This window comes from Capricornis sumatraensis, chromosome 4 (genome assembly GCF_032405125.1).
Source record: "Capricornis sumatraensis isolate serow.1 chromosome 4, serow.2, whole genome shotgun sequence".
NCBI lineage: Eukaryota > Metazoa > Chordata > Mammalia > Artiodactyla > Bovidae > Capricornis > Capricornis sumatraensis.
The window spans coordinates 19,695,777-19,711,856 of NC_091072.1; the positions used below are offsets into that span (position 1 = coordinate 19,695,777).

The 16,080-nt window shown below is 54.7% G+C and overlaps 1 protein-coding gene across 1 annotated transcript; it reads left to right on the plus strand.

Annotated features, from left to right (window-relative positions):
• Positions 1 to 1,794: 1,794 nt before the first annotated feature.
• On the plus strand, positions 1,795 to 16,080 carry DUSP4 (dual specificity phosphatase 4). The gene is made up of 4 exons (XM_068971033.1): positions 1,795 to 2,227; positions 12,278 to 12,423; positions 13,400 to 13,619; positions 14,257 to 16,080. The coding sequence occupies exons 1-4, from the start codon at positions 1,795 to 1,797 to the stop codon at positions 14,640 to 14,642; spliced, it is 1,185 nt and encodes a 394-aa protein (XP_068827134.1). The 3' UTR covers positions 14,643 to 16,080.

A 16,080-nucleotide genomic window follows, 5' to 3' on the forward strand; every position in this document is an offset into this window, starting at 1 on the left:
GAAGACTCGACCCCACAGCCACCGGGGGCCTCGAGCGAGACTCGTAATTCCCTGCTCGGTGGTTAATTCCTCACTAACAAGACTTGGCAAGATGTCGGACGCATCATTTTTGGCTTCTGTCGTGTCCCCCACCGCTGCGCGCACGCACCTCCTGCCAAAAGTGGCCTCTGGGAAATTAAATGCATAAGTAAAAGCGGGGTCGGGGAAAATGAGACCGGACCGGGAAAGACGGACGCAAAGAAACTCGAATCGGCCCTGGGATGTATTAAATTCTTTACGCGTCAATTTCTCGGGGTCTAGTTTCGCACCAAATGTGGACCCTAATTGTCATTTCCTGAGAGACAATTTACACGAGTACCAGAGGCGTGAGGACTTTTCCAAAAGCCGAAAATGTCTGTCCCCCACCCCCTATCAGGGTTAAATAAACATCTTTAGGAAGCGTGGAAGGGAGTGGCACTCCGCCTTCCTCCTTGGGAACAACATTCCGGATCCAATTAATGTCTCCCTCTGGGTCATAAAGCAACAAACTCAACACTTCACTCCTATTACCGGGCTTCGGGGCGCGAGGGCTTTCTCTTTCATCTTCTGGATTCGGGTTTGCCCACGTTCCTCGGGAAGCTATAAAACTGATTTAATACCTTAAGATGAAAATCGATCACGCTTAGGCAGAAGCTAAAGTCTGAGGAACTGCAATTGAAAAAAAAAAAAAAAAAGCCAAAATCGCCTGGCGGGCTGAATGCGCTCCGAAAGGCTGGGGCGAGGAGGGCCTGGCTGGGCCGGCTGCGAAGCGGCATTTCCTAGTCCCCTTGGGTACTAGGGGGCCACCTGCGAGGCGGGCAAGCGGGAAGCGCGGAGGTAAACCGGAATGAAAGCTCAAAACCGAGTCCGGCCCTCCGCTAGGCCAGCTTCTCGGCTGGCGATTTTTTCCCGCGGATCATCGCCGCCACCACCGAGGCGGGGGTGCAGTGGCTGCAAGGCAACTCGGGTCGGGCTGGACGCGCGCGGAGGCAGGGGAGAGGCGCCGCCACGCTCCATTCACAAAGTCCCGGCGCAGCCGCTCGCCAGCGGGTCGGAGGCCTCCTCCCTCTTCCTCTAGGTCTCGGTTTTATGAATGGGCCTGGCGGCGACCGCCGCGCGCCCTGTTTACTCCGCTCTTTGTGACGTCGCGTCCCCGTGACCAGGAGCGAGCGGCCGGCACTCCATTCACTCGCTGGGGCGCGCGGAGGAGGTGGGGCCGGAGGGGCGGGGGGAGCCGCCAGGGGGCGGGGCGCGGGCGCGGGGGGCGGGGCAGGGCTCGCGGCCGAGAATGGAAAGAGGCGGAGCCTCGCGAGGTAGTAATGCATCTGCCCCCTCCCGCGCGAGAGCCGAGGAACATTAATAAATCTATACGCGGAGGAGAGGAAACTCTGGCTGGGGCAGAGCGCGGAGCTCCGGCAGTTCTTGGGGAACCGCGGCCGGAACGGCAGCGCAACGGGCAAAATACAATAGAGGCGACAACAGGAGGGAGCCCTCGTACCTCTCCCGTAAACACACTACTCCACTGCCACCTCCCCCTTGGCATCGTGCTGCCCGGCGCCCGAGGCCGCCCGGACTGCTATGTAACTGAGAAGCTGCGGGAGAAAGGGGAAGCCGGGAGAAGAGGTTCGCCAGTGAGAGCCCCTAGGGGCCAAGTTTGAGGCCGCTTCTGCCCGCGCGCGCCCTTTCGCAGCCCCCCGCTCACCCCTTCCTGGAGCCCAACTCTCCCGGGCGTCCTTCGCCTCCTCGCGTGTCCAACAGACGCGGTTCCCGGCGACCATGGTGACCGTGGACGAGCTGCGGGAGATGGACTGCAGCGTGCTCAAAAGGCTGATGAACCGGGACGAGAACGGCGGCGGCGCGGGCGGCAGCGGCAGCCACGGCGCCCTGGGGCTGCTGAGCGGCGGCAAGTGCCTGCTGCTGGACTGCAGACCGTTCCTGGCGCACAGCGCGGGCTACATCCGAGGCTCGGTCAACGTGCGCTGCAACACCATTGTGCGGCGGCGGGCTAAGGGCTCCGTGAGCCTGGAGCAGATCCTGCCCGCCGAGGAAGAGGTGCGCGCCCGCCTGCGCTCCGGCCTCTACTCCGCCGTCATCGTCTACGACGAGCGCAGCCCGCGCGCCGAGAGCCTCCGCGAGGACAGCACCGTGTCGCTGGTGGTGCAGGCGCTGCGTCGCAACGCCGAGCGCACCGACATCTGCCTACTGAAAGGTAAACGCGGGCGCTGGGCGCGAGCTGGAGGGTCGGTGCGGCGGGGCTGGGCGGCCTGCGCGTTAGGGGGCAGGAGAAGAGGTGCCTGGCGGGGGGACTCGTGGCTGCGGGATGCCCCCCAAACGCTTTGTGCGTGTTGGTGTGCGCGCTGGTGTGCAAGGGTTCTGTGCGTTTGTGTGCAAGCGCGAGCTCCTGAAGTCCTCAGAGACGGTGAGGGCTCAGTCACCTGCAATTCCGGACCCTTCCCGGCGATTCTGCATTTGTTTACATCCACTAACGGTCTGGCCTTGCGGGAGAAGCGACTCAGCAGCTTTTCCACCTTCGAGTCCAGGGAAGTGCTCTCAAGTGCCACTACGCGGGAGGTGGGGGATAGGTTAGGCCTGTTGGTTTGGCATGGCCGGGTCCCGCACCGAATCCGATTACGAGATTCCGAGACGTGGGGAAGAGAGGGAAGGCGGGGGGGAGGGGGTGAGCGCTGGGGTGTGATCGGTTCTGCGGCTCCTGCTGGAAACCAACCGTTCATAAATGCAAAATCGAGGATCAGCTTGCGGGCTTGGTGTGGAGCAAATCCATATCTCCTCTCCTGCCGCCCAATTCCGAGCTCCACCAGGAAGGGTGTCCAAACCCTCCCGCCTCGGGCTAGACCTAGGCTCCGGAGACGGAGGCGGGAGGTCCGAGTATTTGCGGGTGTCGCCAGGCGGGATGGGGCCTCTTAAATGAAGGTAGCTGAGAAGTAACGACCTTTTGTTCAGACTCAAGACTGTCAGATGGCGGCGCGTGCTTAAGTGCGAAACTCTAGGGAAGGGGAGATCTTATCAAATCTGCAAGTCGAAAACTCCAAAAGGGCCGAAGGCTACCCAAGCACCTGGAAGGACCCGGGCGCAGGCCGCACCTGCCCGGCCAGGCCGGGAGCGGGCGAGTCGCTGGGGCCCTGCGGCGCTGCGCCCCTTCCACCCGCGCCGCATTCCGTGCATTCCTTAGCCCGCTGCGGGTCCTGGCCGCCCCAGGACCCGAGGGAGGCGTTTCGTACCCCCGCCATCAAAGGGCCGCCCCTTTCCCTGCTGGCGTCCCCAGCCCCCTCCCTCCTGCCCTTCCTCTCCGGACCCGCTCACCGGAGAGGAAGGGAGATGGGGCGGGAGGTGCGGCGGCGGAAACCTCTCCCCACCGCTCCTTCCAAAAGGCACGACCACACCGCTCGGTGCCGGCGGGTCGGGCTGGCCCCTGTGAACAGCGGGGGGCTTTGTTCTCGGCAGTTGTTTCCTGGCCATTTGACCTGTCAGCTGCTGGGGAAATGCTGCTGTTGACCTTTGGTTGAACCACTAAGGCGATTTTGCTGATTTTTCTTTCTTCGCGAGGGCGGCCTCTGGCACCTCTGATTGGGCCCAGCGCTTTAAGGGAAAGTGCCAGGAAGGGCCTTGCACCGGAAGGACCAGGCGCTAAGCGAGGCGACCTGGGCGCAGGGGCCTAGGGGCCCCGGGCGCCGAGGTGTGCCGGGAGCCCGGCGGCCCTGGACCGAGTGGAGCGCGGGGATGGGGTCCCCGCGGTTGAGCACGCCGCTCGTCCTCCTCTGCGTGGTGCTGGCGCACGTAAGGACAGTGAGAGAAATTTCTCTAGGACGAAAGCCCCTTTGAGTGGCAAGGGCTGGCCGCGGTGTTCTCCGAGCTGTGCTCACCTCGATCACTCTGGATTTGGACCCCGATCGCACGCCTGCCTACTCGGCCTCGGAACCTGGGACCCTTCTCTAGGCAGAGCGGACGCACGTGGCGTCTGGGTTCGTTTTGTTTTCTTTTTTTCCTGGAAGAAATCCAGAGAGGACCGCCCTAGGGTTTCCGGGCGCGCACTGAGGCCCGGCTCCCGGCGAGAGAAGCAGATTTTTAAGGTTCCCTCCTCGGGCTCACGGCACCTGCCTGGTTCCCCCGAATCCCGCCGGGAGAGCCCGTAGCCAGATCTGTACCGAGAGCCGCCCCGCGGGCCGACCGCCGGGCGCGAGGCAAATGCTGGTCTATAGGGTCGGCAGTCCCCTGGCGGTTGGCGAGGTGCCTGGCCGAAGGAAAAGGAGTGCTTTAAGGGCTCTTTCCTCCCGAGGCCTGCACTGCCTCCTGTTGTCTGACCCGGCGTGCGCAGGGGCGGACCGCTCGCTGCCTCTCCAAGACCGCATCCTCTGAGCTGGGGAGGGCATGGCCTGGGCTTGGGGTGGAACTTTTCTTTACAGGCCCTCCCGGGAGGGGCCAGGAGAGGTTCAGCTGGGTCTTTCTAAGCAAAGGGAGCCTGGCTTTGGACGCAACCGCCGCCTAAAGAGGGAGGGTATCTCCTTCCAGCTTGTTCTGCAGTGGTGATAGAACATCTTTGAGGTTAACTGGTTCAAATACTATTCAGCTCAGGTTATTTTCATTTAGGTGCTAAACAGAGGCGGTCTTCACACAGTTCCTCTTCCTTCTCCTAGCCTTCCCCTAGCCTTCCCCTGCAAAGGAATCCCCCAGTGAGGGCAGAAGGAAATGGGCTCCCTTGGCGCTGCGGGGAGATGCGCCTGGGGGCGGACAGTGCAGAGAACAGCAGGAAACGTGGGTTCCTCGCAGGAGGCCCTGGGGGCAGGAAACTAAAGGGAAACGGGAGGAGACAAGCCCCTTAGATTTATCTTTAGTAAATACCTGAATTGATTAGGTGCTGGGTAATTTGGATGATTCTCCTCCCTCCCCAATTTGTTCCTTTCATTTTGCAGCCAGTGGGGCCTTCTGTGCAACCATTCATGTGTGGTGGTGGATGTGCAGTTAAAGTGGTCAGACATTAAGCTGTGGAAAACTGTTGATATCTGCCATCCTGGGGGGACAGGAAATACAGCCGGATATTTTCAGAGGTTCTATTACTCTTCCTGGTCACAAGCTATGACTTTTACCAATTAATTGGGTTTAAACAGCAGATTTTTCTATTTCTGCCACTTTGAAGGGCAGTTGGTTATATATTACAGGTAGTTAATAACTAATACCACAGGCAAGAATTCATAGCTTTACTTAAGATTAAGGCAATGCTAGCTGGCCTTTACAATTCCTAATAATACTCAAGGTTTGCTAAAAGCAGTAACCCAAATCACTACATTTTCTGGTCCTTTGGCTAGTTAATCTTCCCACTGGGGTAAAACTCGTTTTATTGAAAACCCTGTAAGGCATTTTGGGACAGTTTAGAGATTTCAGCTTTTCAGATTTAATTATAGTACACATCTCTTTTGAAATCTCTTTCTCTTTCCTTCATAGATCCTTAGATTAGGGTTTTAGACCCCTTCCCCCCAGTAGAGAAAGACAAAAAAAGCATTTTCGTACCTTAATAGAAGTCATTCTTTACTTCCCACATCCCCCCAATAAGAGATCAGTCTGTTACACAGAAGATTTCAGGTATAAAAACATTATCTTACTTTTTCTTCTGTCCTAAAGTTCTTCTCAGCCTGTGACCTTTGTCAGTTCTTACTCAAGTTCTGATTTAAAAGCCGTCCTGGAGCTGTTTTGAGAAATTGGGAAGATCAGTATACTGCAGCTTCTCCTTCCAGGTTGGCAGTCACATACCCGACAGTCCCCAAGCCTGATCGTAGAGACCTGACATGATAGCTTCCGTGTGATCAGCGACTGAGGCCCATCCTGAGAGCTATGGGCAGAGGTCAGGTGGCTGTGTTCCATCTTTTCTCTGTGTCCATCTGCCCTGCCCATCCTCCTTTCCAGGTCAGTGGCACCAAATGGCAGAGTCCTGGGGGATCCTAAGGGCAGCTTTTTCACCCAAAGGCAAAAAGACTGGCTTTTCTCCTTGCATACAGGACACAATACTCATGACAGCGGAGAACTGTTAGAATTAGAAATATAAAAATAAAGGTAGGTCTTAAGGGAAATTCCTAACCCATGGTGTGAGACTTTAAAGAATTATAAAGAATGAGGCAAAGTCACTACTCTTTGCATCATCTGCACTGGATGGTTCCAGTCCACAAAAGCAACTAAAGACAGGGGCTAGGTGTCAACTGAGAGTGACAGCCTTATTGTCAGGAAGTCCATCTCAGCTCCTTTGGGCTTGTCTTGGTAGGCTGCCCTTTCCCAAGGTGGGCTGCACAGAGAACTCAGAGAGGAGAAAGGGTGGCTTTTTTAAAGAGCCAAGGAATTCCTTTAAAAAAATCAGAACATCTGAAACCAGATAGCTGGTTTCCTCCCTGGAAGGCAGTTTCCCTTTAACAAAGAGGAAGTTGGGGAGGAAGAAATGGAGACTAGATGGAAGCCAGATTGCTGAAGGGAGCAGATGGCAGAGAAGGACCGGGAGGGGCTGCAAACGAGATCCAGCCGCGAGTGTGACCTCGGGTGTCCAGCCAGCTGCCTGGGACACCAGAGGTGTCAGACCCAGGACCCGGAGGTCTCAGCCGGTAACCCCGAGGTGAGGAGCCTGTATATGTAAACCAGAAGTCTTGGAAGTTCTCAAAGCCAAAGGACCTTCAGATGTCCCCAGACTTTGCCTGCTGTTTGCTTGATATGGATAAGACGTCCCAGGACAGCAAGGCCATGAGCCCTGTTTGTGAACAGGTTGATATTGTGAGTGTAGAGAGGGTAACAGGGAAAAAGTGGCAGCCACGTTAAGAGCCGCAATCATCGTCACCACCTAAAGGCTGTCCTTCCCATCACAGACCCCTTTAAGAGTCCTGCAGTGCTGACGGGCACTGCAGCAGCCTGCCCTTTCAAAGGACTTTCTCTCACATCTCCCCCGCCCCGCCTGCATGAGCAGCGGGCCAGCCAGTTTCACAGTTTCTGTCAACTTTGAAAACTGCCTCGCTGTCCCTGTGAGAAGACGAAAAGAACACAAAGTTGAACCGTAGGCGTAGCTATTCCTCAAGGAAGTTGGGTAGAAAATTATAGTCCTTTCTGCCCCGCCCCCCCCAGACACTCCGGTTTTTAAATTAAGATGGGAAAACGAGAGCTTTAAGGCTAGAAGGTATATTATTAAATAAGAACATGGGGAAAAACAGGTCAAAATTAGTCAGCATATCTGTTACCAAATTACATGCGACAGGACGTAAGGAAAAAAAACGGTGGGAATTCACTGACGAATGTGTTGTGAGATTGTGTTCAGAAGGTGGAAATACACAGGTCTGATGGAAATATACCTGCTCTCAGTTGGTAGTCGGCAAGTCAGTTCATGACCAGTTAGGAGCACAGAATGTTGGAACTTCGAGATAATAGCGTCTGGAATCCTTGCATTCTGAGGGTGGAAAACAGGGCTTAGGAGGGGATGTGTCTCTTCCAGCTCCCCCAGTCAGAGCTGGGGCTCCTCTACACCCGTCTGCTTCCGCCCCCCACCCCGCATAGCTCCAAGGCCACAGGATGGAAGCTCCCCCCATCCCACCCCGCCGTGTCTACAGTGGCAATAAACTTTTCCTCGCATGAGTTCTAGATAAAGCTTGGAGGTTGAAATCTAGCTCTTGGGACTTCCCTGGTGGTCCAGTGGCTAAGACTGTGCACTCCCAGTACAGGCAGCACAGGTTCTATCCCTGGTCGGGGAACTAAGATCCCACATGCTGCAGGATGTGGTCAGAGATGAAAAAATACAAGTAAATCTCGCTCTTGCTGAAAGGGTCGTGGCTATGGTACCTGCACAGATGTGAGCTGGGGAGGCAGGCACTGAGGAGAGAGGCTGGAAACAGTCATCTTCACTGCCGCCCTCCGTAAGAAACTGAGTTTCGTTTCCATCAGGACCTAGTATAGGGCTTCTCTATATACTTCTAGAGGAGCTGACCTTTTTTTAAAAAGTGAAATGATCCATGTGTTTATTACATAATTTGAGCTCTTAAAACACACTTTCCCCCAAGAGATGTAAGACTTGAGTGGTGTTCTGCAGCAGCTCACGGCCTGGCCAGGTGTCTGTCGCCCTGGACTGGGCTCCTGCCTCACTGCAGCACGTGCTGCGTACAGTCTGGGAGAAGAGCCAGCAAGTGCCTTTAAGTGCCAGGGGAGTCCCTGTGATGGGGACCATCACTGTGAAACGAGAGTGCCATGAAACCATACCCTGTATAAATGCAGGTTGGTTTTATTCTGTTTCATTAAATTAAAAAAAAAGATGCTGGTCAGGACTCCTCCATAACTACCTGGAGTTCGAAAAGCATTGGAGAGAAGCAGAGTCCAGTGAAATGTCAGCAGTGCCCTGTTCACCTTCTTCTTATTTCTGCATCAAAATTCTTTGCTAGAGTGATGAACCACTGAGGGGGGCCAGCCCTTAGAGAAGGGTCACTGGAGGAGCAGCGGTGGGCAAGCACCAGGACAGGCTCCTGATGACCAGGTTCCAAGTGACTTTGAGGCCCCTTCTGGAGAAGGCAGTGGCACCCCACTCCAGTCCTCTTGCCTGGAAAATCCCATGGACGGAGGAGCTTGGTGGGCTGCAGTCTGTGGGGTCGCTAAGAGTCAGACACGACTGAGCGACTTCACTTTCTCCTTTTACCTTCATGCATTGGAGAAGGAAATGGCAACCCACTCCAATGTTCTTGCCTGGAGAATCCCAGGGGCGGGGAGCCTGGTGGGCTGCCGTCTATGGGGTCGCACAGAGTTGGACACAACTTAAGTGACATAGTAGCAGCAGCAGCCGCTGCGGGCTGAATGCCCTTACTTGGGGGCTGCCGTGCAATTCAGTTTTCTCTTCTGTTAAATTGGGGCTCGACACGCCTTCCTCCAGGGCTGCTGGTTGGATACCAGGGTGGGAAGAGCCTGACACATAATGAACATCTCCTTTTAAGAGGGCCTGTCATTTTTATTAACCTGGATCGGAGTGTGACCTGGTGGGGCGTGGACTGAATGGCCCCTGACCTGCACTCCTGTTTCTGCAGTGCATCACCCAGGAGCTCCCGACCCCACGAGGGTGTGTTCTGCTCATCCGAGGTCCTGGTCTGACTGCAGCTCCTGGGCCCCAGGAGGTCCTTTGCTGATGCTCCTTGTAACTGCCAGTCACAGATCCCCCCAAAGCTAATGATGGCTCCGGAGGGAAATCCTTTCCATTGCTCCCATGTCAGGGACACCACCCTCCCTTTGCTTCTGTCTCCAGAGCGAAAGAACTTTGCAGTAATCATTTTGCCGCTTCGTTGTAATGGTGCCTTTCCCTGACCACTACTATCTCTCTGTCCTGTTACGTGCAGCCTTGGGGAGATGACAGAGAGCCCCCTGCTTCAAGCCTGGTCTGGTCTCTGGGCCCGCCTGCACCCTCTCCCATTCCCCACACCGGCCACACCCCCAGGGTCAGCTGCAGGCTGGGGACCCCTCCAGGGTTCTGCTGCTCCCTGGGGATTGATTGACGGTCAGCCCTGGAGGTAGCAGATGTCCTTGATTGGGCAGGGGACGTGGGACGCAGGAAGTGCCTGGTACCTGTTCTTCTGCTGCCTAACTACCAGCTCTCCAGATGCCCACTGGAAAAAAGAAGGAAAGCCCAGGAGGAGAAAGTGTGAGAAGTTGCCAGTGAAGCTGGAGTCCCCTTAGGTACCAAAGAAGGAAATGTTCATTGCGTGTCTCCCTGGGGCCAGGCACAGCACACTGGCTGTTTCAGTCAGTCCCCACCGGAGACTCCCAGACTCCCGGCCTGGAAGTTTCATTACATTTTATAAATGAGGAGGAGGCTCAGAGAGGTTCAGTGATGTCTCCAGGCTGCACAGCCTATGATTCATTCACAGGGCTGGCATTTCAACTCAGATCTGACTGCAAAGACGAGTCTCTTTCCCTTCCGTCTGGTGCCCTGGTCCGTGCCTTCTCAGCAACGGGAAGTACGTTCTTTCTACCACTGAGGTTCCTTGGCTCCTTCAGCCCTAAGGGCTACCGCTTCTCTATGACCTTGGAGCTTTGCCCTGACCTGCCTGTGACTCTGCTGGCCTGCCCATCCAGGTGATGAGCTTTTTGGAGGGCACCCCTCAACGTCATGCATCTCTTTGAGATGTATTTTAATGTTCAAGTTATGTAATAAACACACAGATCCTTTCACTCAATTTTTCAGATCCTCTAGAATTACAAAGCATCAAGTGATGGTATTTCATATAGACGATCAACATCGGTTTGTGGATGGACCCACTTCTCCTTTTATTTTCTCCAAAGGGCAGCATTTCCTGAAGTTTCCATCTCTGAGGCCTATCACAGGGGCTTCAGCTAAAGGCACTTGCCGGCTCTCATTGCTTATAGCCTCTGTTTGGGGTGGAAGCGTTGGCAGGTTTATAGGCGAAAGGGAGGGCTGCTCCTGACAAGAGGTCCACTCAGGCCCGTAGCACCTCTGAAGAGGGCAGGACTGGGCCTCCAGCAGGTTTTCCCTCCAGGGAGGCTGGTCATTATGACTCAGCAGAGCGAGGGCCTGTGACCAGAGAAATGGCCATTTATAGCCTGGGGGAGGGAAACCAGGAGCCTCCCGCTCAGAGAGGAAAAAATGTCTGCCCTGTTCCTGGAAGCCTTATGATGTGGCAAACGATCATTTTCTTTCCCCTCCGAAGTGGTGGTGTCAAGGAATTGACTAACCGTCACATGTTGGAAAACTGCTTTGAATGGTAGGGATAGAGAGCAATGGCACCCACCCTGTCGCTTAGTCATAAAGGTGTAAAGGGCCAGCTGCCTACATGTCCATCCGTTGAGCGGTTGTTCCACAGCCTGCAGACCCTACTGAGTTAATTTATAATCTCTTTTTGGTCGAATAGAAACTGCAAAATAAAAATACAAGCAGGGGGACTTCTCTCTTGGTCCAGGGGTTGAGACGTCACCTTCCAGTGCAGGGGGCGCAGGTGTGATTCCCCTGATTGGGGAGCTGAGATCCCACGTGCCTCAGGGCCGAGAAACCAACACACAGAACAGAGGCAGTGCACGCATGCTCAGTTGTGTTCAACTCTTTGTGACGCCGTGGACTGTAGCTGGCCAGGCTCCTCCATCCGTGGGACTCTCCAGGCAAGAATACTGGAGTGAGTTGCCATGCCCTCCTGCAGGGGATCTTCCTGACCCAGGGATTGAACCTGCGTGCGTCTCCTGCACTGCAGACAGGTTCTTTACCACTGTGCCACCTGGGAAGCCCCCCAAACACATCCAGTCAAGACTCCAGAAATGGTCCACATCAAAACAAAAACCTACAACAACAACAAAAAATTTAAAAAAACAAAAAAACAAGCAGGGCCAAACCTTCACAATAATAGATGGTAGGTTTCCCGAAAAGCAAAGTCCCAGAGTGCACAAGAAAATCAGAGACACAGGCCGACTGTCTCTTCTTGGTGTGTTTCCCTGCCCGCCTCCACCTGCGTCTCTGCCCACCCCTGCGCAGCCGCCCTTGACTGAGTGCCACTAACGCTACTCCACAGAAGTTGGCCATTGGTCTCCTTTTACTTAAACGACCTCCCTTCCCCGGAAGATGATTCCGCAGAGAACCATTCCAGGGCTTAGCAACTCTCAGGTCAGGAAATCCTCCCGTGCCCCAAACCTGGATGAGGCAAGAGGGATTTGTTTAGATCTAAGCCCGTTTCCTCTCGTTTTGGCCCCTTGTTGATGGAACAGCTGTTCATGAGGCTGTGTGGTTGGCATCTGTTCTGTTGCTGAGGTCCAGAAGGGCTGGTGCCAGGATAATAGTTTCTTTTATTCTCTCCCACACTGGAGAACCTCTCTAAAAGAAGAGCTGGAGGTGGGGGATGGCAGACATCTTTGTGGGTCCCAGGACTCAATTGTGGCCTCATGGAAACCCCTAGTGGCTCTTCCCTCTTTCTTTGTCATCACTGTAAAGAAAGCATTCCTTCTTCGTCTCCCCCTGCACATCCTCCTTTGTGTATCTGCATTCTAAACCGAAGTCTTGTCCCTAAAGCTTTTCTTCCAGCTTTAGGATGCGTTCTTCCCCAAGGCAGTCTCCCCATCTCTGGAAGAAGGGCTCCTTAGCCATTATCTCTGGGCCCACAGCGCCACCCAGTGGCCAATATAGGTGCAACCAGCCCTAGCTTCCCAACAGCTCTCCTCTGTGAAGCGTAGGGTTCAAGTTCTCCCCTGGTTTGGTTTCCTGCTTGTTCAGTGACCCCATTAACCTGAGCATCTTTCTCCTTTACAGGTGGCTATGAGAGGTTCTCCTCCGAGTACCCAGAATTCTGTTCCAAGACCAAGGCTCTGGCAGCCATCCCACCTGCTGTGCCCCCAAGCACGGCGGAGTCTTTGGACCTGAGCTGCAGCTCCTGTGGAACCCCACTGCACGACCAGGTGCGGGCTGAGATCAGACTTCTGCTTGTCAGAGGCTCAGGACTCAGGGCCTCAATGCTGGGTGAATTGATGAACCCTGAGTGTTGGGATGTGACCTTAGGTGGAATCCATTATTCCTTTGAAATTCTTCCCCTTCCTTCTCTCATTACCCTTACTTAAAAAAAGAATGTAAAGACATAAGTCCCTGACTTCGCTCCCAGAGTTATGTGCAGACAAGCAAGGAGCCCAGAAGTGTGTGGGGTGCTCTGTGGGAAGCTGAGACCCCAGCCCTGGCTTACAACAGGCAGAGCTGTCCACCCCCCATACAAGCTAATCATAAATGCTAAGTGAACATCAGTGGACAACCAACCCTTCTAAGAAAACCAGCTCATGCCACTATGATTCTTACGAGCACGCCCCTTCCAGCCCTCTCCTTTAGACAGAGATGGAGTAAAATGATGGGGTCCCGCAACTCTGCTCCACAAACCCCACATCACTTGTGTTGATCCGCCTCAAAATCGTGTCATTAGCAAAGCCAACATAACCTCCTTTTGCCAGGATCCCTCCTCTTGTCTTTGAGGTTGCTGTGGCGTCTGTTTTTGATCTGCAGCAAGTAGCTTAGTGGTAGCAGGTGTAAGCTCCTCACATCACAAACGATGAACAAGGCCCGCCATTGTGTCTTCTTCCTCACTGGTCACAGGGGGCGGGGGGAGGTGGGCTGCTTGAACCAGAGAGGGGAGCCCAGCATCAAGGCAGAGCACAGCATCAAGGCCAGAGAGGTCCCACTGAGCGCATCACTCCCTCCTGGAGCCCCAGCAGGACATGGGGAGACCTGGAGGGGCTGTGTCCACAGGCCATCTTCCCACGGCCCTTGACAGCAGCACCCCCACCCCAGACTGGCTCCCTCTGCCTGTCCCGTCCCACCGTCCCAGCCCTCTGCCCCGCTGTTTTATACTTACGATGTTTGGGGGGGCCCCTTTGTTCTCCCCTTCTGCAGGGGGGTCCGGTGGAGATCCTGCCCTTCCTCTACCTCGGCAGTGCCTATCATGCGGCCCGCAGGGACATGCTGGATGCCCTGGGCATCACAGCCTTGCTGAACGTCTCCTCTGACTGCCCAAACCACTTCGAAGGACACTATCAGTACAAGTGTATCCCAGTGGAGGACAATCACAAGGCTGACATCAGCTCCTGGTTCATGGAGGCCATCGAGTACATCGGTAGGCTGGCCCTGGCTGGGGCGCTGGGTTCAGGGATGGGGCGCTGGGTGCAAGGCTGGCAGAGACAGGAAGCGAGGGAAGAAGGAACCACTTGGAGCTAGAGTGTTGAAGGAGGGACTTAGAAAGGGCCCTGCCCAGAGGGTGCCTGTTTTCCCTCTTTCTCAGTAGGAAGGCTGGCCGTTGGGGTGTTGAGTTGCCCAGGGGTAGGAAGATGGACTTATAGAAACCGCAGGCACTGGTAGCTGATAGAGCCAAGAACTTTCGCCTTGGATGTCCCACCTGCCAAGCAGATAAGACTTACGGGTGGAGAGGAAGACACAGAGAGAACTGGGTCATTGTTTTTGCTCCTGCAAATGAAAACCCCTCCGTGTGTGCTGGCACCGGGCTTTAGCATGTGTATTTCCTAAGCTCGGCACATTTGTCTGGTTAAGTCTCCAAAATAGCCTAGAACCGATGGCACTCCCTGGCCCGGTGGGTTTCCTCTCTCCTGGCCTCAGCCTCGGAAGGCTGTCCCTTCCGTGGTTCAGAGGGAGGGCCCCGACCAATGCTTCTCAGATCCTCCCCACAGCGCCCTCATCCCGCCCAGGGAAGGACAGGGACTTGGGGACACTAATGGGCGCGTGGCTCTCTGCCCCAGATGCGGTGAAGGACTGCCGTGGGCGCGTGCTGGTGCACTGCCAGGCTGGCATCTCCCGCTCGGCCACCATCTGCCTGGCCTACCTGATGATGAAGAAGCGTGTGCGGCTGGAGGAGGCCTTCGAGTTCGTCAAGCAGCGGCGGAGCATCATCTCGCCCAACTTCAGCTTCATGGGCCAGCTGCTGCAGTTCGAGTCGCAGGTGCTGGCCACGTCCTGCGCTGTGGAGGCCGCCAGCCCGTCGGGGCCCCTGCGCGAGCGGGGCAAGGCCACCCCCACGCCCACGTCACAGTTTGTCTTCAGCTTCCCGGTCTCCGTGGGGGTGCACCCGGCCCCCAGCAGCCTGCCCTACCTGCACAGCCCCATCACCACCTCCCCCAGCTGTTAGAACCCTCAGAACGCCCCCACACCCCCACACCAGCCCATGTCGGGTGGGGCCCGGTGGCCGGGTACCAGGTCCAGACTGACCCGCAGGGGGCCTGGTGACCGAGCTCCTTCCATCCATCTCTCTTTGGCTGGGGCCAGCTAGAATGGCAATAAGGACCTCAAATACATATTTAAACGCAGACAAACAAAACACTCAAACTTAGAGCAATAACGGCTTCCTCAGCAGGCAGGGAAGACCTGGGTCTTGGTTTGTGTCAGTTTTACTTTTCAGATAGGAATTTCTTACCTCATTTTTTTTTTTTTTTAAAGCAGTAAGGCTTGAAGTTAGGAAACCCACAGATCCTGGCAAATGTGCCCTCCTGGTTTTATTAACGGGGGCTGGCGGTGGAGGGGAGGCAAAGGGCCAAAAACAAGTTGACCAGAAGTGCCTGCTTCTGTGTGCTTGGTCCTTTTCTTGTTGTAGTTACAGGAATTATTATTATTTTTTTTTGAAGAAATCTTTTAGGATATGGTTTTCCTTTTTAAGTCACCATCAACAGGTGAATACTTATGCTTAATAATAAATAAAAGTATTTATTGAGAATTTCCTCAGAGTATGTAAGTACACAAAGTCTAGGGACCGTGACTTTAGAATATATTGATGTTGGTGTGGACCGGCGGAGCACAGGCAGCATGCAGACATCAATGCAGTGAGGTGGTGTGTTCGAGACGGCGTGACGATCAGCTTGCATTTGCTGCTGCTGGGAAGGGGGCAGGGTGGGAGGAGGAGAAAGGGAAGCGAGGACGTTGTTAGCGTTGACCCTGGGTATCCGTGGGAGATTGGTTCCAGCACCCCCTCCTTCCATCGCGGATACCAGAACCTGTGGGTGTGTACATCCGCAGATAGCGCATTCTTGAATATGGACTGGAGACTATTTTTGAAGTTGGTTCTTGGGCACATGGACCACCGAAGCGATTTGAAACCGCAACCATACAACCGTTTTGGATGATCAGTATCTCAGTTTGGCGGTGGAAGCGTTTTTCTCCTAGACCTGCCCAAGGACTTGATAAATACCATATCGTGCAAGGTGCTCCTAAAAAAAACTGGGCGCAGATCGGATTTTCCTGCAGCGAAGCATTTGCCAAGGCCCTTGGGGAACCTAGCTAAGAAGAGATAGACCCGAAAGGGAAAGTGGAAGCGCCAATTTTTTTTTTCCCTCTTTTGCCTAAATCAGAGATTTTAATTTTAGGGGGTTTGCTTGGAATGAAGTATGCCAACAAATTCTTGTGATCTTAAAAGATTCCTGGTGTAGGTGGATATCTGTAAAGTGAATACGTGAATAAAAGGAAGGGTGTGGTGGACACCCCACTGGAGGTCCCGTGGAAGATTAGGACAGCAAGAGAGCGTGAGTGAGGAGTCAGGCAGACTCTTTGCAGGGAAGCTAGTTTCTGGATGGGCA